The sequence below is a fragment of the Falco biarmicus genome, chromosome 7 (assembly GCF_023638135.1).
Source record: "Falco biarmicus isolate bFalBia1 chromosome 7, bFalBia1.pri, whole genome shotgun sequence".
Taxonomy (NCBI): Eukaryota; Metazoa; Chordata; class Aves; order Falconiformes; family Falconidae; genus Falco; species Falco biarmicus.
The window spans coordinates 29,179,498-29,202,451 of NC_079294.1; the positions used below are offsets into that span (position 1 = coordinate 29,179,498).

Below are 22,954 nucleotides of genomic sequence, written 5' to 3' on the forward strand. Positions count from 1 at the left end.
GTCGTGAAGTTCCATGAATGCGTGGAGGAAATGGAGCTGTACTGTGGCATGTGTGGGGAGTCCATTGGGGAGAAGAACAACCAGCTCCAGGCGCTGCCTTGCTCCCACTTCTTCCACTTAAAGTAATGAGCTGGAAGTACTAAAGACCCTTGTCACCACATTAGTCATAGGAAAGAACGGTTTGTGCCCACAGTAGGACAGTCCTATGCATGCTGTTCCCCAGGTCTTTGTCCCGTTCACTGTGCCCTAAGGGGTGCAGATCACACATTGCAGCGTCATGAAACTCATGGCCTGGCAGGGTGAGATGGAGCCATAACAGCCCTGCCACTTCTGTCCTCTAAATGACCGTTCACCACTGTCCTCACCTTGTGGGTGCTTAGCCCGGTTCACGGGTTCTTAGTGAATTCTTCTGGGGGAGCCAGTTCTTCTCTTCGGGGCAGTTTGGGGTTTGCCCCTGAATCCCCCCCACGTTCCCTCAGGGCCGGGGGTACGCTGAGGTGCAGGAGGTGAGGAGCGAGGCCTCTCGTTGTGCCACTGGCATGAGAGTTAGCTGTGCCATCATCTGACTTTCAGAAGAATCGCGAGCATGACAAAACACTTGGTTCAGAAAATTAAGAATTTAAACCCGCAGCCTGACAGGGCACGGCAGGACGGGATGGGCGGCGGGAGGGGGGGGGGGCGGGGAGGGGGGCCCGCAGCGGGTGGGAACCGGCTCCAGCGTCGCCCGGGGCGGGGAGCCGATCCCGATGTTACCCGGTTAACAGACGGAATGGCAGCGGGGGCGGCGCTGGGGGAGCCCCCGGCCGCAGAGCACCCCCTGAAACGGCCTCCTCCCTTTGCAGGTGCCTCCAGACCAACGGGACCCGGGGCTGCCCCAACTGCCGCCGCCTGTCGGTGAAGCCCGGCTACGTCTGACCCTCCCGCGGGCCTCGGCCGGGGCCCTTCAGGCTGTGCCTGGCGCCCCTGGCAGCCGCGGGGCTGGGGGTGGGCGGCGGGGGCGCGCTCGGTCTCGGCTGCCTCGCTGCTCTGTACGGGGACTGACGGCAATAAAGGGTATCGCCGCAGCGCGCCGCCTGCCTCCGCCGCCGGGCACGGGGCCCCGCCCCCGCCCCGCACCAAGATGGCGGCGGGGCCATCACTCAGCACATTTGGCCGGGGCACGTGACCGCGCGGCGGGCTGCCCCTCGCGCCGGCAGATTCGGCAGAGCCGCGGGGCCGCGCTCGGGGCGGCGGGGGCCGAGGGGCGGCGGGGCGCCGAGACGGGGAAGAAGAGGGGCCGCGGGGCCGCCCCAGCCGCCTGTCCCGCTGCCTCCCGCCCTGCGCCCGGGGCCGCGCAGCGCGGAATCTGCCGCCCGCAGCCCGCCGCGCTGTCGCAAAGATGGCGTCGGTGTGGGATGAGTCGGAGGTGAGGGGCCGCGGGCCGGGGGCCGCTGGCGGGCGCGGGGGTGCGGCGGCGGGGCCGGGGTCGGGCCGAGGGTGACGCTGCCGTTGTGCCCCCGCAGGATGGCGTCGGCGAGGAGGTGCTCAAGATGTCCACGGAGGAGATCGTGCAGCGCACGCGCCTCCTCGACAGCGAGATCAAGGTAGCGCGGGGGGCCGGGAGCGGGGCCGGGAGCGGGGCCGGGAGCGGGGCCGGGAGCGGGGCCGGGAGCGGGGCCGGGAGCGGGGCCGGGAGCGGGGCCGGGAGCGGGGCCGGGAGCGGGGCCGGGAGCGGGGCCGGGAGCGGGGCCGGGAGCGGGGCGTTGCTGGCGCTCGGTGACGGTGACGGGCGTAAGGTGCAGCTCGCTAGATCGGGAACGGTAGCTTGAGTAGCGAGAGGCGGGGGGAACGCTGAAGGAGCGAGGGCCGCGGCAGGGGCGGCCGCTGTGCAGAGCCCTGGCTCCCGAAGGTGCAGCGGCCCCGGGCACGGGGAGGGGGCAGGCTCTGCCGCGGCCCGGGTCGGGCAGATCATCGGGTCATTCAGGTAGGAAGGGGCTCGAGAAGGTCTCTGGTCTGACCTGCTCAAAGCAGGGCACCCGGGCTGCGCAGGGCTTTATCTGGTTGGGTCTCGAAAGCCTCTAAAGCCACGGGTTGCTCCGCGTCCGTGGCACGGGCCGGACGGATTTGCTTGACGTGCGGGCTGAACCTCTCTGGTGTCGGCCTTTGTCTGTCCGCCCACCGTGCGCTGCCTCAAGTGTCACCTTCTGCCTTCTCACTCCCTTCCCCAGCAGCCCCCCAGCTCGGCCAGCCCGCAGCCCTCACTGCGTCCCACAGCGCCCGCGCTCCAGCCCTGACCGGCGGGGGGGGGGGCCGTGCCGAGCTCAGCCTGGTTCATCCATCTCTTTGCTGTATGGGCACAAAACTGGACGGGGTGCTCTAGGTAGGACCTAACAAGTGTTGAGTGAGGCGGGCTGATCGCTTTGTTCCATATACGCTGCTGTTAGTACCGCCTGGGATGCCTTTTACCACCCTTGCTTCCAGGGCGCATTGCTGCTTCCTGTTCACTCTGTTGTCCATGGAGACTCCTGGGTCTCTGTCCACAGGACTGGTCCTTAGCCAGCCAGTTGCCAGCCTGTGTCATTGCAAGGTGCTCTTCCTTCCCGGATGTAGGGTTTTGCATTTGTCCTTGAATTTTGTAAGGTTTCTGTATGCCTCTAGCCTCCCAAGGACCCTTTGAGCAGCAGCCTTGCCCTTGAGCATGGAGGCAGTGCCCCCCCAGTTTGGCTCAAGCACGGTGAGAGTGCACTTCATCCTCTTTTCTGGGTCATTTGTTAAGTTGTTAAAGAGGACAGACCTGGGTAGACCTGTCCTAAGATAGACCCATATCAGAGAAAAGAGCACTTACAACTTCAGTAGAAGTTTGTCTCAATGCCTTATGTTAGCAATATTGAGAGAAATTATTTTGTAAATTCTACAGAGCAACTTCATCCTGCTGCTTCAGGCTCCACACATAATTCTGTTATTAGCATACTTTCTTATTCTTTAAAGATAACAAAAATAAATGTGTCTTATTTTTAAATTGTTGAATACAGTAAAAAGTAAAAGAAGTCTTCTCTGTTTTATAGTAAAAGCATCATAATTGAGAAATGTTTATTGGCACCCTCCCTTCGCGCAATTTTCCTTGAATATTTCCCAGACACTGTTTATTAAATCAAATTTCTAAAATGTTTGCATTTTTGTGTAACAGATTCTGTATTGGCTCCTGTAATAGTTCTGTCCTGGGAATAAGTATGTGTTACAGCACAGTATTCTGTTTGGGTGTAGAGTGTTTTAAAAAGACAGTTTTTTAGAGAAGGGTGGATTTCTGCATGAAACAGAATCATGTAAGCTAATTCAGGTCTAACCAGTTTTCTTGAAACCATTTGGTGCTACGGTCGGTTCAGCAGGGATCACAAACTGTGTTTTCCAGCTGCATGACGGACCAGGAAAGGGAGGAAAACATATGCGGGTGTCAGCCAGACAGTACTGAGAAACACCTGTATGGGATGTGTTAGTCTGAGGTATAAATGTACTTACTGTTGGATGGTGAGTACAGAACTTCTGATAGGTGTTTTCCCTTACAGGTAGCGGAACCATAGAATAGTTTGGGTTGGAAGGGACCCTTAAAGGTCATCTAGTCCAACCCCCTGCAATGAGCAGGGACATCTTCAACTACATCAGGTTGCTCAGAGTCCTGCCCAACCTGACCTTTCCAGGGATGGGGCAGCTGCCACTTCTCTGGGCAACCTGTGCCAGTGCTTCACCACCTTCATCGTAAAAAATTTCTTCCTTATATCTAGTATGAATCTACCCTCTTTTAGTTTAAAGCCTTTACCTCTTGTCCTGTCGATAACAGGCCCCGCTAAAAAGTCTTGTCCCCATCTTTCACACAAGCCCCCTTTAAGTCTTGAAAGGCTGCAATAAGGTCTCTCTGGAGCCTTCTCTTCTCCAGGCTGAGCAACCCCAACTGCCTCAGCCTGCCCTCGCAGGAGAAGTGCTCCAGCCCTCTGATCATTTTTGTAGCCTCCTCCAGACCCGCTCCAACAGGTCCGTGGCTTTCCTGAATTAGGGCTCCAGAGGTGGACCAGCCCTGCAGGTGGAGTCTCACCAGAGCAGAAGGGCATTATCACCTCCCCTATTGGGATGCAGCAGACCAACTGGGCTTTCTGGGTTGCGAGTCTACATTGCCAGCTCACATCCAGCTTTTCATCCACCTGTACCCTCAGGTCTTTCTCAGCAGGGCTGCTCTCAGAATCCCTTCATCCTCCAGCCTGTATGGGTACCAGGGGATGCCCTGACCCAGGTGCAGGACCTTGCGCTGGGCCTTGTTGAACCTCATGAGGCTCACACAGACCCACTTCTCGAGCTGGTCCAGGTCCCTCTGGATGGCCTCCTGTCCCTCAAGCGTGTCAACTGCACTGCTCAGCTTGGTGTCATCTGCAAACTTGCTGAGGGTGTACTTGATCCCACTGTCTACATCACTGATGAAGACATTGAACAGTACTGGTCCCAGTACGGACCCCTGAGGGACACCACTCATCGCTGATCTCCAGACATTGAGCTGTTGACCAAAGTAGTAGTAAAAGCACCAGAAAAGTTAAAATTCTATAAAGATGTAGGAATTTGAGCTTTCTGTCATGTATGTTTGGTTTGTTTCTTTTTTTGCTTATAGAAAGGTTTTATATCTTACTGAAGCCTAGGCTAAGGTTAATTCAAACCATAAATTACTAGTCGTAAATTGAACAAATGAGAGGCTCCACAGGGGTATGAAGATGACCTTGTCACTGTGAGGGCAGTCAGACAGTGGAACAGGTTGTTCCAGAGAAATTGTATAGTTTCTGTCCTTGGAAGTTTTCAAGATTCGGTTGGGCAAAGAAATCCCTGAGCAGCCTAGTGAGAGCCTACAGCTGACCCTGCTTTGAGCAAGAGGTTGAACTAGAGACCCCTTGAGGTCCCTCTCAACCTGAGTTGTCCTGTGAGTTCCACTGTTTTCCAAAGGACCCAGCTATCTTTGTAGGGAACAAATACTGTGTACTGCTGCAGTGTTGAATGTTTGAGAGACCAAAGAGTATTTTTTCACTACAGAGGCAGTTGATATATTTTTTTCTCATATGTCTTTCTTGATATGTGTGGTCTTGTAGAACAGAACAACTTCATAAAAATGGCACCCGTCTTTCTCTTTGTTCCACTGGAAGCCGTGGCAGTACATCTCTTCGCAAAGGTGCTGCTAGTCCTGCTGCTTCCAGTAGGCCCAAGCCTCAGTTCTGCCATTCCCTGTTCTTACTTTCAATGGACTTTGGTTCTGTACTGTGATACTTCCAGTTTAAAGTTTTTCTGGCTGTTTGTTCCTATGCTATTGCGTGTCATTGCTTCAGTGTTCCAGCACACAATTCTTCTTTAAACCCAGCAAAATATAACTTTAAAATAAGTGTGTGTGTATGTATGCATACAGATGTGCGTGTGTGTTTACATATCTAGTTACCTGTGTATCTGTATATATTAAAAAATGAAAACCAAAACACAGTTGCCTTATCTAGGTCATGTCCTTATCTAGGCCATACTGCAACCCTGTAAGCTGATGCATTGACTAGGTTAAGGTTACTCAGTGACACAGTGAACAAATGACTTAGGGATATTGATTAGTTGGACACTAGAATGGCCTCCAATGACTCCTAACCAATTTTAGCTAAATTTGCTGGCTTTTCCTCTTTTTATATTATATTTTCCTTTATACCCACTGTTTCCTCAGACTTAATTTTTACAACTCTTTTACTTTTGGAATAATGTATAAATTTTATCTTGCCTTAGTCTTCTGATGTTATTCGTATCTCTTTCTGCATACTGAATCCAGATCATGAAGAGTGAGGTACTGAGAGTGACCCATGAGCTTCAGGCTATGAAAGACAAGATCAAAGAGAACAGTGAGAAGATCAAAGTGAACAAAACCCTGCCATACCTTGTCTCTAACGTGATCGAGGTGAGAGTGGTGCACTTCCCTGCAGCAGTGTGAGAAAGTGTGCGCAGTGTATATTGGGAGGGAGAAGGGCAGGGCAACTCGGCAGGTATTTGAGACATGGTGTATTCTCGAACTACTGATCCTCCCAGAGCCAAGACTTTCAGGTTTTTCTGTTGGTTTTGTCGGTGACCTAGAAGTGCACATCACTTGCCCGCTTCCTCTCTGGGTTGTTCCTTACATGTTGGCTACTGTTCATCTGTATGTAACAGCCATCAGAGGGTGACACAGCCTCGCTTAGTGTAGACTTGGGCATGTGAAATTTGGTGCGTGCTTTCTGAAACCTGTGATGCAGTAATGAAAAGCAGTGGCTCTGTTACTACATCACATTCTCTTTTTAATTCAGTAATTCTGCTGATAGGCCAAAAAAATGCTGATAGTTTTCTGGTTTTTTGAAAAAAGAGGCGTGGTTTGTACTAGTGTTTTAAAACATAATGAACTTAAGGCTTAATGTGAGCTGCAGTAATAGGAGGAGAAATCGGTGCCATTAGCTACTACTTTGTTCTGAACTTTGTAGTGTCTTTCTATGTGCTGTTGTGTGCTGCTTCATGAGGAAAGAAAGAAATTAATTTTTATAGGAGGACTTTAATGCTTTCAGGATTCTACTGCTGATGGGTGGTGGGAAGTTTTATTTCTCCTACTGCGTGTAATTTAGATACATTAATCCTGGCATCATTCTGCTAGCCTGGTTACATTGTCGTGAAGTCTCTTGCTCTGGTTTTCAGCTGCTGGACGTTGACCCCAATGACCAGGAGGAGGATGGAGCAAACATTGACCTGGATTCCCAGAGAAAGGGCAAGTGTGCTGTGATCAAAACCTCTACACGTCAGGTAAGTCCCATGTGCCCAGCTAGGTGTGAGGAGTGCTGATAAGGACCTTCTAGTATGGCTGGTTTTGCTTGCTTTGATTTCTTTTCCACAGACTTATTTCCTGCCTGTTATTGGGTTGGTTGATGCTGAGAAGTTGAAGCCTGGAGACCTAGTGGTGAGTGGTGCTGTTGTGGCTGTTAAGATACGATGCTACGTTGGCCAGAAAATTGCGTATGTCTTGCCCTTTAGAAAGGAGACAAATCTATCCAGATTTCTCTAAGACCATTTCTGTACTAGAATTTTAATGAAAAGATATTAGGGGTTCAGTTGTATTTGTAGTATAGAAAAGTAGTTTGGGGTGTGTGTTCTTCATGTATACAATCAGGTGCTGAAAATCTAGATATCACCTAGTAAGCTTTCTAAAACCAATCTTTTGCATCATAAGTAAATTGGACCCCTCTTTTTTTAAAATGTGCCAGGTTGGCTGTGGCATTGTCCACTGTGCCAAGCTGTGGTGATCTGATGAGTGCCAGTGTCAAAGCTGGTTATTCCTGCATCCTTGAGGTCTAGTGAATCATCTTTGATCGCATGTTTATTAATTGCTGTCTGAAGGGCCTGTTAAAAGCAAAGGACTTGTGTTTACAGGGGGTGAACAAAGACTCTTACTTGATCCTGGAGACGCTACCTACTGAGTATGATTCACGGGTGAAAGCCATGGAGGTGGATGAGAGACCCACAGAGCAGTACAGTGACATTGGGGGGCTGGATAAACAAATCCAAGAGGTGATACTTTATGTTTAGTTTCTGGTGTGGCTGTGGACAACAGTCCCTGAACCTCAGCTTGAAGCAGGCAGCCTGGATCTGTGGAGGGGAATGGGGTTTTGTATTAATATTTTTCTTTTGTGGTAGCTCGTGGAGGCCATTGTCCTGCCAATGAATCATAAGGAGAAATTTGAAAACTTGGGTATACAGCCGCCCAAAGGAGTCCTTATGTACGGGCCTCCAGGAACGGGGAAGACACTTTTAGCTCGAGCATGTGCTGCCCAGACCAAGGTAAAAGGAACCTTTCAGAGTGTGTGCTGCTGTAGAATAGTACCTGAAAAGCAAAAGAACACCTCCAAGGGGAGAGGGGTCATACATACAAACTGGTGTTACAAAGGCTGGGATTTTCTTGTTTGCTTGTTTGTTTTAATTAAGGGCTTCTTGTAGTACTTAGAGCTGACCCTGTTGAGAAATAAGGCACAGAATTCTCTTTCATTTCTCAGGCTACGTTCCTGAAGCTTGCGGGTCCACAACTTGTGCAGATGTTCATTGGTGATGGAGCTAAGCTGGTACGTGATGCTTTTGCTCTAGCCAAGGAAAAAGCTCCTTCCATCATCTTTATTGACGAACTGGATGCCATTGGCACTAAAAGGTGAGGTGTAGGCCATGTTGTAAAGCTCTTAGGAGCTGCTTAGCAGCCCCCTTTGCCCGTATATGCGAGGACAGCCTAGCTTAAAGCATGGCCTATTCAGAAGCAGAGCATAAAGCCAGTCATGGACAGATAGCAGCTGCCACAATCCTTGGGCTCATGAGCGAAGTTCAGGAGACTTGGAATCTATCTGATGGCCTCCTGCTGTATAAAACCATTTTCTGATCACTGCATCAGGCACAGGGAAATATTCACCTTCATTTACTACTTGGGCCTGGACAATATTAGCCCCCTTCAGCTCCAAGGACAGTAAAAATTAGCTGCTGCTGACAGTAATTCTAGTTGCAGTCCTCATCAACACAGGACTTCCTGTAGTTTCAAGGAGGGATTCGGAAGACCTTGGCCAGGGAGTGTGAACCACAGTCATTCTGTCTTTTTATGTGATTAAAACCAGGGGCGGTGTGGCCAGGTTCACACTGATAGTTTTATCCTTGTTTCCTCCTCAGGTTTGACAGTGAGAAGGCTGGTGATCGGGAGGTGCAGAGGACCATGCTGGAGCTGCTGAATCAACTTGATGGTTTCCAGCCCAACACACAAGTCAAGGTTGGGATCTAACAGAGTGCTGCTGAGGTCCAGGGTGCTGTAGCAGGGGATGGAAAACAATGCCCAAGGGAAGAAGCTTGGTGGATCCTTAGGGAGGAGAGGCCTGCCTTCCACGTGCCTGACTGATGACCCTACTTCTACTTAGGTGATTGCTGCCACCAACCGGGTTGATATCTTGGACCCAGCTTTGCTCCGCTCTGGACGATTAGATCGCAAGATTGAGTTCCCAATGCCTAATGAGGAGGCCAGAGCCAGAATTATGCAGATCCATTCACGCAAGATGAATGTCAGGTATGGAAGAGACATGGCCTTTTGGGGCTGTTTGTCACTTTTGGTGGTACCTCAGGGCTGTGGGGTGGTAGGTGCTCTCTTGTTGAGCACTCACTGTTGGGTTTTAAGAAAGCTCCATACCTTGCTGCTTCTATTTGGTACATGTTCTCACTTTTCCCCACTCCCCTTTCCCATTCATATCAGCCCTGATGTGAACTATGAGGAACTGGCTCGCTGCACAGATGATTTCAATGGAGCCCAGTGCAAGGCTGTGTGCGTTGAAGCGGTAAGTATTCCTCCGCAGCAGCCAACGCTGATGGGAGGGAAATAGGAAAGCTAGCTTTCCACAGCGTGCCAGCATGGAGTAATTGCTTTGATATGACGTGGCGCTCACATGGCCTCTCTAAATACTGTCTTGTTGGGCAGGGGATGATTGCCCTCCGCCGTGGAGCTACAGAGCTCACCCACGAGGACTACATGGAAGGAATCCTGGAGGTTCAAGCAAAGAAAAAAGCCAATCTGCAGTACTATGCCTGATCTCTGCCTAGTCAAGGTTGTGGCCTTGGCAGAGGACAGGACTAGACTGGACTGTACCACTTCCTGTCTGGAAAAAATAAAGCATTTTTTCCCCTCTAAAAACAAATCCATGATGTGTTGGGGCTGTCACCCTTGCTTGATGATTCTACATCTGCAGAAAGGAAGGTGAGAACCTCCTGTGCACAGTGCCCATCATGTTGTCTTTGGAGCGTCCTCCCACTAGAACTGGATTAAATCCTGCTGTGCTACTTCTGGAGTAGGACCAACAGCGTATACTTGGAAATTGATGAATGGCCGCTCAGCCAGCATCCCCTGGTTTTTGTATGTGCAGCCAGTGAACAGACTGGACAGCTTTGTTAGAGTCTTTGAAACTTTTGAACTAATACACATTTTGCAAGAGAGAAGTGAACACTATTCACACAGGAATGATGTTTTAACTTTATCATTTAAACTTAACTCTGGAAGCTTTAACACCATTGCTGATATGTAAATGAGCTCTCTGGTGAAACAGTCTGGTAATTAGTCAGAAAGAATTCCAGGTTTCATCTACTGAGCAAGTCTTTCAATACTTTTAATGCCAGTTGAGAATTACAACTTCCATTTAAAAATTACACTTTCCATAAATACACTGACTTTAGCATTAAGTATCTTACATGCCACTGTATTGTATTTTAAATACAATGTAAACATCTCCAAATGCTGGCCATCTCATCTTTACCTGTGCAGTTTTTGGACACTTCGGAGAGGGGTAGGGATGTGAGGGAAGAAAAAAAAAAAAAAAGAAAGAAAAATGCACCCCAGAGTACTTTGGCTGATGTTCCTGAGTTAGCCCTAGTACTTGCACTGGTCCTTACTGCTCATTTTGGAGAGGGAGCTTGTTCCAGCGGAGCACATGTGTTCTCGACACGCCATGCTCGGGGGGCATTTGACGTTAGAAAGGGGCGAAGTGAGCAGAAGCCACGCGTTCCTGAGGAAAATACATTGCGGTTCCTTTGGACGTTAATATTCGAGGGGGCTGTACATCTGCTATTTTAGCAGTACTGCTATTTGAGCTTGGGAAGAATTACTCATCTCCTTTCACAGAACAGGAGTTGCACCCACACAGTGTTGGGGGGGTGAAAGTTGATCCCAGCAGCTCAAACTATGACTTACTTTCAGAAATACACCCTGGCCTCTAGTGGAATAGTTACAAGCTGCATGTTGCATACATCTCCCCATTAAAACAAGGGTATGTTAGTTAGCCAAATGAGTAACCTTACCTGTGTAAGAAGCTGAGGAAAACTTTCCCCTCCTTTCCTAAAGCCAGTAAGAGAGTTTTTTAGAGTCTTGCTGCTCAGTTACAGCTGGCTCCTTTTGGAAACGGCTTTCATGGTGAGTAAGTAGCTGATACCACAGCATGGAATAGCACAGATTTCTGATTTAAATAAATTAATACTAAGAACGGGCTAATTCTTTGGCCTAAACCTCAGCTTAGATCAAGGTTCTTTTGGGAAATGATGGCCTGAGCCAACACTAGACACGCCTGTTGCAAAAGTGTTCAAGCCAACTTCACATAGCTCCTTGCCCTAATTTGGGTCTGAGTTACACAGACCTGCAGCAATAGAGTTGGTGCGTAAACATCCCTTACAACTGGACAATAACAGGACCATGGAGGTACAGTTCAAAAAACAGCACAAAAAAAGATACAGCCTTGGACTTAATCCCTTGTAAACAGAAGAAAAACAAATCAAAAGAACTGTCCCCCTTAAATCATCAATGAGCAAATTGCCAATAATTCAAACCTGGAGTTACTTGCAGTGTCTGTGTCCATGACTGGAGGCTGTAGCAGCATCCCACGGGCTGGTATTTTGACAGCTATGGCACTGCTCTCCACACGCTGACACACCACCTCTTCCTGGTGTTAACCCACAGCTCTGCCCAGGCTGTGCTTTCCAGAGTCTCTCCTTGCTCCCGCCGAGGTCACACAGCCCCATTTTCTTGTCTGGGTTTTTGTACAGATGCCCGAGAAGTGTTGAGTGATGGGGCCAACGTGCAGAGGAACCCAGCCAGCAGGGTGAGGCCCAGGCCTCCCCAGGCACAGAACATGGACCAGCCATAACCATGACTGATGTCCTCTGGCAGCCCATAGACGTAGCGAGGATAGCGAGATAACTCAAAATTGATCCCAGCTACGCATGTGCAGAGTGAGATGATACAGCATGTACCTGCAGGAAAAAAGCAAGAGGGTTCTACACTGCCCTCAGACAGGTTAATTATGCTCTGGTTTCTTCGGGTTTTTCCCTATGTATTTTCAAAGTCAGGAATTTTCAAAATCAAGATTTTTTTTTTTTTTTTTTTTTTTTTAGTCCTACCAGTCACTCTTCTTGCAAGGCAGGGGAGAGAAAAGAAAAAGAAAAAAAAAGGCAAGCTGTGTAGGATTACAGGATACCTCACTTCACAAATAACCAATATTGCCTTAGTTCCTTCTTGGTATTTCAAACTCCATCATTTTTAGTTCATCATGCTTCGATTCTCCTGAGACTTTATTTATTTTCAATGACTAAGGTCATCATGTTCCAGACAGTACTTGGGCAGTCTCCTGTAACTAGCTGAAGCCCTGGGCTTCAGCTGCGTACAGCACTGTTTAGTTTCTATGAGAAACATCAGACTCCCACCAGGTGTAGCCTAGGCCTACAGAAAGTGTCCAGGTCTTTGTCATCCTGCTACACATTCCCTAAGCACCTATGTAGAGCAGCAAAAAAGCTGAAGAAACTTGTAACAGAAGGCACTCTGTCTAATATACACTAGTACACTAGACTCAAGGTCAAGGTGGTCATTTTCCCCAGCTCTGGATCTGTCTCTAAATACTAGTGACAGCTCTTACTGCTGACAGTATGCCCATCACAGTAAGTGCAGAAGCACTCAAAGGGGACCCAGTCTGCCTGTTTCACTTACAGTACTTACCTCTCTCATTGCTGTGTGATAAAATAAATTAACCCATTTCCAAAGGAAACTGCAGTTAAGCAGCATGTAAGATGATCAAGGTCAGCACAAGCCTAACTTCCAGCCTTTCAAGCATCACACCATGTCAGCAGGGTGGTTTTCTGTGTAGCTCTCCAAAAAAACTCCTTGAGAAGGGTTACTTACAGCAAGGGAAAATCCCTGCCTCACAAAGTGGCACCAAACCAGTGCCATACCTAGCTGTTTGATACAGATGCCGTACACCACCAAGTTCCTTGCTTGCAGCCATTACGGATGCTGACATTGGGCCTCCAGGGCTGACAGGGCCTCTGGCTTTTAAGTAGAGCCTCATTTTTCATACTTGAAAGTTCTCTATTACTGCTTGCAATTTGAGAGTCCTCATCCTTGGAGCATCTCAGTAGCTCATGATTTTGGTGCATTTGTTGCTACTATGCCCCTTTCAAAGCTGAATTTTTGAGCCCATTTTTGAGCTGAACAATCAAAGTTCAGAAGAACCTTTGGCCATGCAGGAAGTCTGCTCCTAGCCAGGAAGAATAGATGTAACACCCCTGGCAAGCAGTGAGCTCATGTCCTTACCCCTGGGCCAGTGCTGTCCAGGCTTAGCTGGGTTTGGACTTCATTGTTACCCAAAGATGTGGGCATCTTTGAGCAGCAGCAAGGTATTTTATATTGATTTTTGTTTGTCTGTTTGTTAAGATTCCTTAGGGAAAACTGAGCTGAGCTGTCTGACAGGAGCTGCAGGCTCCACACACTCAGAGCAGGCAAGAGGACTGCTCACTGTGCACATGGTCCTTATGGCTACACACCAGCTCTCCAGAGCAGAAGGCTCGCTTACATACAGCTGGGTCTACTCAGAAACATGCAGGTACCCATGCAAGCACAGGTCCTGCCCAGTGCTGGAACTAGTAACTGCGCTGTGCTGATGGTTTGCTGCGCTAAGGAACTGCTTCATGTGTTTGCTGTGGGCTGACTTGACTTTTAAGAGCACTTTCCCAGCCAGCAATTCTGACTGTGGTGACTTCAGGAGTAGAAGCGAAAGGCTCTCACCTCCCATTAGGAAGAGCAGCCCAGCCACATACTGCATGAGCTCCTGCTGTTTGCAGCAGCCCAACACACCAATGATCCACCCAAACAGGATGATGGAGACTGCCATGCCAATGAAGCCAGCTGTCATCCTCCGCAGATCTGAGGAAAGAGAAAGGAGAAAAGCAAGAAAGAAGATGTGAAGATGGCAGCAGCCAGACAGGACAGCCTGGGGTAGTCCAGACAGATTCAGATTTGCTGGTTCTGAAGTTTATACTTCACCCAAGGACAACTCCTGTAGCTTCTTTGAGGTAGACAGTTTGCCCATTATACTGAAACTGAGGGAATCCCGCTTACTTGACTCCCTTCTGCTGGGCACTGTACAACTGGAAAGTATTTCTGTCTTGATGAAGAGGAATACTGGCCAAATTCTCCCCAGCATGGGACAGAAGGGGTGCACTATGAATATGGCAACAAATAGTGAATGTTACTAATGCGAGGGGGCTTTCTTTTTTTTTTTTGTAATGTGGTGTGTTTCTTTGGGATGAAGTTTGTTGGATGAGTGTCTGCTGAAAATACAAGTAAAAGAAGTGAGAGGGGACACTGAGGAGAAGTAAAGGACTAGCACATGGAAGGCAGGTAGTGTGAACTGAAAAGAGGAATAGCAGGAGGACAGAAGCAGAGAGCAAATCAATAGAGTATGATGGAAACAAATCCAGTAACAAGCACTAAAAAAAACCCAACGTGGGTACCAACAATATGAACAGCAATTTGTCATCCACAATACAAGTGTTGTTCTTGTCTCTTCCTAGTTCAGTCTCCAGCTGGAATTCCTCAGCACTGAGGCTCACATGACAGGGGCTAGGCAGAATTATCTGAGACAATAGAACCAGAAAACAAACACAGAGAGAAGCAGGAGCCTAAAAAACTGATCAAATCATTCTCAGTGACAGGCTACAGGTCAGTCATCTGTATGAGAAAGACTTGGGCATAAGGCAGCTTGTGGGCCAGGAGCTGGTAACAGGAGGTTGCAGAGACAAACTGAGATGTTCCCTAAAGAGAGCTCATTGCCAGGGAGCTGCATCAGGTCACTGGGGTGCACACAGAAAAATGCAACAAGATTTATACAGACTACACAATGATGGAGCAGCTTTGCTGTAAGCCAGCTAGGAGTTGTCTGTCCTCAGATCCAGAATACGATTACACCTTGCAACACACTAGAGACATGCCCGTATTCCTGGATTCACTGCTTAAGCCCCTCCAGTCTCATGTCCCCTTCCAATTACATGGTCAGCTGTTTGCCCTTCCTCTATTTATGCTTAGAGCCCAGCGACAGCTAGCTGATTCAGAGCCTTCACTTGGCATTGCATTAAGGCATGAAGTAATCCAGTCTTGTATGCTGCTTCAGGTTACTTACGCAGTGCATGCCACTCATCCTGCCGGATGGTGTTTGTGATGTTGATGGGTAAGTTGCGAGGCAGAGAGCTGGAGGTGTAGTGGTACTTCACAGCAGTGCAGCGCTGAATAACTCCTGTAAAAGAGACATCAGTGTGAAACAGCATGAAACCCCTGTGCCTTGCACTTGCTGAGTTAGCTGACCCAGCAAAGGTCACACAGGGAAAGCCTTAGTTCAGTGACAGAGCACATGTAAAATAAACCAAAAAAACCAAACAAACAAACAACAGATTTCTGTTTACTACAAAGGCTTTGGGAATTAGGAGGGGAGGGAGCCTTGCTACAAAGAAACACCCGCAAAGAGAAAGCAAGGTGTTGATCCAGGCAGGCAGGAAAGAACAGCTGAAGGTAAACAGTAATGACAGTCACCAAAAGCAGCTCCAGAAGCTTCCTAGAGTGGTACAATCTCTTTGGGATGGCTGAGGAGAGAAGAATGTGGCTGAGTACCAACACAACTGCTTTGTCTCTAAGAGGAGAGTTCAATCACTGATAATTTTGAATGAATGCCGGGAAGTGAACTGCATGGGAGACAAGTCTGAATTCACTCCAGCAGTCATAGGCTCTTTGCTTTACTTTCGCTGAACAGTAGTACCCAACTAGGCTTGTTTCCATTATAGCTTAAAGAAAAGTGTACCCTAGGTGCAAATATGAACCTACATGCACACTCCTCTTGAGAAGATTTTTAGTTTAGAAAACAACCAGTAACAGAGAAGTTACTAGGGGTGGAGGGGGAGGAAGGTGCCTTGCCCTTAAAGATGGAAAATAAATGTGTATGGCAGGGTGGAAGAAAAGGGCCAAAAAGGTAAAAAAGCTAAACAGTTAAAGAAGTTCCCCTTAAACAGTGGCTAAGGGTCCTTACCACTATTTGATTGCTGGGGCAGAAGAACTGTTCATGAACAATCAGTTCGCCATTGAGCTAATTAAGCTGGTGAACAATCACTAGCAGGGAGCTGCAGCCTCAGTTACCAGCTTTGCAAAAGACACTAGAAAACCCCAGAGAAGAAATGGGCTTTGTGATGCTCCCGCAGCAATAGAAAGCATGATTTTGTCCTCTAACAACGTTGACTGGGACTGTACCGACCTGATTCCTGCAAGGACCTGCAAAGAGGAAGACCCCACTTCCCAAGATCAAGAGGCCTGGCCAATTCCAGCCATCAGGCCAGGGAGGGAAGGGGGATCTGAATTTCCCCACATTAACAAAACAGTAACATTCATTACTGAGTGGAACAAGCCAGATGTGCAAAGAACACGCCCCAAAAGGGGAAAACTCAAAGCTAGAGTTCCAAAAGCCACTGAGCAGCAAAGCATTTCAAGTGGGCCCCTACTACTACAAGGTCTGTAGTGCTACCCAAGTAAATGGACCAGCCAGATAACCCAGTAACAGAGGATGCCACTTCATCTGCAAAACCGCTGTAAACATCTGAATTAGGATCTTAGGCCATATACAGCATAGCACAGAACCTAATTAAATTTTACCTGTAGCTGTTGACTGAATTAAATTTCAATATTGACATGATTTACATGTGTTGTTGAGAAATACATCTATGGTACAAACTAAGAACATCAGATTTTAGATTACAATGCACTGGATTAATTAAAAGTAAGGTCTATGCACCTACCTATATAGGTAGCATATGTCTATGCACCTGTACCTATGCACCTATACACTAATTATAAAAATACTATATATGAAGCAGTATTTCATATAAGAGCAAGGATTACTACTTTTATAGCTCTTTCATTAAAGGAAAAAAATCAAAGACTAGAGACTTATATCCCTTATGATCAAAGCTACAGAATCCTCAGCTAAAATGTCACTGAGAAAATCTTTGCTCTGCATTATTTTAAGAGTCCACATGTAGACTACAAGTAAAACATCTCCACCTTCTTATACAACTCTGGTTATTCAGAAGTTTTCAAATATCAGTTTAAAAATTTTACTTCTAATCCTTTCTTCCCCAGAATTCAAAGTACTAATTTTATGTTGATAGCATATAAAATTATATTAAAACAGCAAGTTTGCAAAATGAAGAAATTGCTTGGAAGTTAGCGAATTTTAGGGTTTATGCTCAGTGCTGAACTCTAATGCACGGGCTTGGTGATAGTCTTTGGTCACACCAGCACAAGTGATTTTTCCAGTAAGATTCCCAGTTCTCTGAGAACACAGGCTGGACCTGTTCCGGTGCGAGCTACCACAGGCAAAGCAAGGGAGGCCTCTCTCTGTAGGTCTGCTAGAAAAGCTGAAACAGGTAGGCAAGAGAGTTAGGGGATTGAGGAATCAGTGAGGATGCTCTCTCAGATGAATACCTACCCACTTTCTCCCAGAAAATTATAACATGCACCCAGGTGATCCTCAGCAGCCAAATTTTGCATCTGCAGTCACTAGTTCTTGCTTCCCATTTTCTGACTGAATCTCCAAGTCTATTTTGCACTACGCACTCAAGTATAGCCACTCCACAGGGCTACATTTACAGCGATATAACATCTTGTTCTCTAAGTAATCAAGAAAAAAGAAAATAAAAAAATCAAAATCAGGTTTTCAGTCTCAAAGTTATCATGTAGTCAAAGGTATTTCTAAGGTACTCCAGTAAGTCCTTTGTCCTAAGCCCCTGCATACCTTAAATCGCAGGCTATAAAATAGGGACAGCATCCTGCCCTCCATTTCAGAAACCTGCTGGCAAAGTGATTTTTTGTTTATAACATGCTTAGACCAGCACCATAAGAAAGCCTGCCAAAATTAAAATCTTGTCTTCACGCAAGGGCTTGAATAGGATCAAGTCATGTGGTGAACAACAAGTAAGTGTTTTCTTTTTTGGCACATGAGTAAGTTGAGAATAGGACAGAAGAGGGCAGGTGCTTATGTCATTAGCTCATGTCATCGTGTCATAAAGCATGTGTACAAGAAAAAGGTTACACATAGCCAGGCTGATCCTAGTATTTCTTAGGGACATGAAAAGACCACTATGAAAGTTGCACTGCATGTGCGATTTTCTTGATTAAAAAAACAAACATAAGCAGCAATGAACTACATCCAGCAGTGTCACACTGACACTTTCACGGTCGAGCTACATGCCTGTGCTCTCCCACCAACACTGCTTCTCACACCTTGTCTTCGATGTGTTGGGGTTTTTTTTCTTTTCCCCTCAGGATTGCAAGTGCAGACAGGTCCCCTTCCCATACCCTCTCACAACCCTTAGGGCACTACACCTGAGTGTCCCTGGATGAGTCCTTTCTCCTGACTCAACACAAAGGCTGGGAAAGATCAGAGGATGTTGGCTAGAAAGAATTTCTGGACCTCCAGATACCTGGACAGAGCACATGCCCCTTGTCCCCAAGCTGCCAAGACACCTGGAAACCCAGACCCAGGTCTGCTGTGACACATTCAGTTTGTAATCCTGGGCTCAGCACACCCTGGCTTTCTCTCAGTTTAGTTTTCATCTCTCTCTGACTTTGAAATATGTGGGTTTTCTTCTCTGTACTGCCTGTGTGCCAGCATTAGACGGAGGAAATGGAGGGGGCTCTCCTTTGCAGTGCTGCTGCCTGGCCCGATCATATCTTAGAGCACTTTGGCTCTCACAAGAGCTGGAGAGCCCCTCTCCTCACCGTGAGCAAGGCCAGGGAGCAGCCATGGGCAGTTAACACTGAGCTACCACATGAGGTCTGGCCCTCCTCGTGCCCCAGGACCAAGTGGTCACTCAAGCTCCCTGCCATTTCTGCCCAGGATTATGGAGTGCATCACAGCTATGGTATCACTCTGTCCACACTGCCACCCAAAGGCCACTAGGTCTGATAAATCAACCTTCCTTTAAAGATCGTATTTCCTGACAGATCTTACTTACCACTGGCCATGACCAAACAGGTTGAGTTTATGAAATATGCCGCTATAACAGATGCTCTACAGACCAGAGTCATTCCTATAACTCTTCCAATTAATCATTAGTTGGAAAGGATGGGAAGTACAGGCACCAGGCCTGAGCAGTTTTCTCTCAAGGGCCTCGTTACTGCCACAAACTGTTGTGTTCCTCTGCTTAATCATCCAGTCATTCTTCTCTCTTTCTCAGCTACATCATGGTACTATGAATTCATTTCTGCCCGATAGACGGAAGACATACCAGTCCCACCCCAGATTTCTCTCAAAGAAAGCTTGAAAAGCAGTAAAATCCCTAGTTTATGAGCAGTGATGAACCTTTTCTTAATTCTTTCAATTTACTGGTGTTAAAAAGCATGTTGTTCAAATGAACCCATCAAGTTATCCAAAGCAACCTATTACAACGGTTCTTTCCTAATTAAACATTTTCTACTGTCACCACTTTGTAAGCAACGCTTTTTTCCTATTAACAGCGAAGACAACTAAACAGCATATAATAATTCCCTGCAGGACTCCACTATGTAAGTTCTCCACGGAAAAGGTTTTTGTGGAAGCACCAGTTACCCAGCGTGTACTCCATGTAGCACAGGCTCTACAAGATTATGTACAGTGCTCAAGTTCTTACACTCAGAGAGTCCCTCCCTACACACACATAGATCCTTTTAGTTTCCCCACCAAGTGTTTCAGGTTTTTGGCCGTTATATTTTACTGACTGCTAATCTCCATTTTCCCCATTTCCTTTGTATATTACTTCTTCTTTGGCCTTCCTAAATGTATTTTTAAAATGAAACCATCTATTTTTTCACAGGTCCAAAATAGGGAGTTTGCATTTTAAGAAAAATCCCACACATCATTCCTCTCTTACATTTTAACATTTCCCACTTCTCAGTTTTGCACTACATTTTTTTACTCTTTTTCCTTTCAAATATATGAAGTGAATACATTTTATATTTTAAAAATATATATATTTTAGATATATAAATGTAGGCATGTATAGGCATCATCAGCTAAAACACACACACACACAAAAATGTACTCACCTGTTGCTAAAAGCCTATGAAAACCTCTAGCTTAAAGATTATCAGGAGTATAAGGTGGCATCACACAAAGAGCTAGCTGAAAAGTTACTGCAAAACGAGGAGAAAGCAGGACCTTCAGAGGTGCACAGTAGTGATCTTCAACCCACACTAGGAAAAAAACCCACCCATTTTTTTCTTTTTGGAAGCCCCAGATCCAGTATCATGCTTGAGAGAACAGCTCAGCCACAGCCACACCTGACCGTTGGCTGGAAAAGGCTGCTTAATCACAGTTGTCAGAGAAAAGATAGACACAGCGGGAACAAGGAAAGGCTGCTAGTAAAGCAGGTCAGGGGAAGGGATAAGAAGAGAGTCATATCTATTTAAAGATCTGACTCTACAAGAACTATTATTAATAATTTCCCCCTGTAAGATGACACATAAATCTTTACAGAAGCAACTGCAGACCTAATAGGCAAAGAATAGGAGAGAAGCAAGGCTTGTAGGAAAGGCAAGGTCTTTTATTAGAACAGCTGAAGGAAAAAAGGAAGTAGAAGGAAAACCTTTTGGATTTAGAGTCCCTCCAGCTTTACACGCCAGACCCTTAGGAATACCATTCACCACCCTGTAACGCCCTTGTGCATGCAGGATGCAGACTCTAGCCTCTCTGACCATTGTAGTGTTGGGAAAATACCTCAGAAACAGACGTGTTGAGGATCAAGCTAGTGTTCTTCCTTTCCCCCAACTTTTGCTAATCTCAATGGGAGCTGAAAGCACTTGGCTTGATGTGAAGGAAAAAAAAAAATAGTTTAGATAACAGGCACAATTAATAGAAAGAAATTAATGAGCTGCCTTTTAGTGAAATGAGATCAATGTGGAAATAAAAACACATAAAATGGATCCTAGGAGATTAAATAGAGAAACAAGCTAATTACACAGCACTAGAGTTTCTAAGAATCACTGCTGTGCATCGGAAAGAATGGACAAAGACGAGCTAAGCTTCACAGTGCCAGTCTATCCATCCTCTGCTGTGCAGGACTGGCATCACAGTTGGAAGCCACGCTGAAGAACTGCTCCCACTTTCTTAAGATAGCATTTCCATTTTGTGCCTCAATGGAAGCACTTCTCCCAACTCCTACTCTCCCTGTGCTAATATGTACCTGCTGGAACAGTAAGTCCTGTTGTTTATCATTAACCATACATGGCATTTCTTACCCTAAGCTTGGTTTATATGTCATTTATTATGACTTAACGGACCAGCCCACATTATACCAACCAGTCCAGGAATTTTGTTCATACTTGGTGAACTGCTTGGTTTTGTACCACGTACCACAACAGCAGAAGACCCACAGCTTTGGCTCCCGTAACCCCTAGAGCCCTGAGTGACAGCTGCCACCATGAAGGCTGGGCAGTGCACTGCAGCAACGAGAACCCCCCATGCTAGCACAGGAACAACAGGTCCCTTTCCCCTTGCCACAAACACCACAGAGCCATAAACGACACCGTATGTTTCTCAGCGCTCAATACCAAGAGGGTGTCAGGGTTCGGGCAATGCCCACCGACACCTTGCTGGCGGGCCAGGCCCCGCGCCGGGCCGCAGAGGGGCTCTCCGAGGACGCGGTCCCACCCAGCACTGCACCATTTTAAGCCGGCAGGGAGACGCACGCGAGACCGGGATCGGGTCAGGGCCGCGCTCGCCGCCTCCCGCCCGGCAGAGGCACCCGGGGCCACGGGGGCTGTGCGGGGCCGCGCCCGCCGCCAGCCCCTTCGCGCCGCAGCCGCCGCACCCGCAGCCCCACCCGCGGCCCCGGGGCCCCGGCAGCCGCGCTCAGCACCACGGACAGCGGCGGCAGGCGGCCGCCTCCCCGCCGGGCCGGGGCCGGGGCCACCCGCCCGTTGCCGCACCTTTCCGGATGAGCTCCTCGCTGTCCGGCTCGTAGCCCGCGCGGTGGCAGCGCCTCCAGAGCCCCGAGACGGTGGAGTTGAAGCGGCGGCCGCAGTGCGAGTCCAGAGCGGCGGCGGCGGCGGCCGGGGCGGGGGCCGGGGGTCGCCCGGGCAGCAGGGCCCGCGGGGGCCGGGCGCGGAGCGGCAGGTGCGAGCTGGGCGCCGACATGGAACCGGGCGGGTCGCTGCGCTTGTGGCCGAAGCCGCGGCAGCGCTCACGGTGCCGCCGCGCATCCGTCTCGTACCAGGAGTCGGTGCCGATGGCCACGGCCAGCAGGGCGAGGGCGGCGGCGGCCAGCAGCAGGCCGGAGCCGCTCAGCGCCTGAGCCGCGGCCGCCATCTTACCGCGCCGGGGGCGGCAGGGGCGGGCGCTTCCCCTGCAGCCCGGCTGGGGGCCTCCGCCCGCGGCACCGCCCCCGGAAGGGAACCGGGGCCAGCGGCCCCCGCTCCCGGTGCCGGCCCGCGGCGAGGTCAGTCCTGCAGCGGTGCAGCCTCCGGGCCGCTCCGGACGCGGCCTCCAGGGGGTTCTGGGGCCGCCCGCCGCCTCCTGCCGCCAGAGCGCCCGGCGAGGGGCTCCCGCTCCGCGGCACGAGGCCCCTCCTGGCCCGCGCGCGGGGCAACGGCCGCGCCAACGGCCAGCAACGGCCCGGCCGCGCGCGGCGGAGCGGCCTTGGCGGGGGCGGCAGCTGCGGGGCAGCGCGGGGCCGAGCACCAACCGCGCCGCAGCGGCGTGTGCTGGCGTCGGGGTTACGGTCTCTCCTCAACCCGCCGTTACCAGTTAATGGAAGACAAGCTGAACATTGTCAATCTACTTTATGCCACGGGACGCAGGCTAGATCCAAGCCATTAGTTAAATGCAGCGTTTCCAAGGGCAAGAAATAACTTCTGATCCAGCTTGTTCTATGGGACTTGTTCCTGCAGCTGCTGGACCATCAGCCCCCAAAAGCCAGTTGCTAGGGCATCATCTGCTCAGTTCTGCTCTCCGGACAAAACGATCTGGTGATATGGTAAAGTTTAAATTACAAATAGTAATGTCCAGGTTTAAAATCCTTAGTTTTGTTTGTTGAAAGCACTTTGAATTATTTC

At 48.7% G+C, this 22,954-nt stretch overlaps 2 protein-coding genes across 2 annotated transcripts; one reads left to right on the plus strand and one right to left on the minus strand.

The window, feature by feature from the left end:
- The first annotated feature begins 2 nt into the window (after nucleotides 1-2).
- PSMC3 (proteasome 26S subunit, ATPase 3) lies at nucleotides 3-9,707 on the plus strand. The gene is given in 15 exon segments (XM_056346715.1): nucleotides 3-122; nucleotides 843-1,172; nucleotides 1,174-1,211; nucleotides 1,213-1,405; nucleotides 1,503-1,583; nucleotides 5,810-5,935; nucleotides 6,697-6,801; nucleotides 6,893-6,955; nucleotides 7,426-7,563; nucleotides 7,690-7,833; nucleotides 8,046-8,194; nucleotides 8,698-8,794; nucleotides 8,940-9,085; nucleotides 9,269-9,350; nucleotides 9,491-9,707. Coding segments are annotated over 15 exon segments (1,908 nt in total). The 5' UTR covers nucleotides 3-17; the 3' UTR covers nucleotides 9,602-9,707.
- Nucleotides 9,708-10,146: 439 nt separating this feature from the next.
- On the minus strand, nucleotides 10,147-22,251 carry LOC130152720 (transmembrane protein 178B-like). The gene is made up of 4 exons (XM_056346738.1): nucleotides 21,830-22,251; nucleotides 15,003-15,116; nucleotides 13,610-13,747; nucleotides 10,147-11,805 (listed from the first exon to the last, which is right to left on the minus strand). Exons 1-4 carry the CDS (start codon nucleotides 22,206-22,208, stop codon nucleotides 11,561-11,563), a joined length of 876 nt encoding a protein of 291 aa, XP_056202713.1. The 5' UTR covers nucleotides 22,209-22,251; the 3' UTR covers nucleotides 10,147-11,560.
- Between the last annotated feature and the right edge of the window lie 703 nt (nucleotides 22,252-22,954).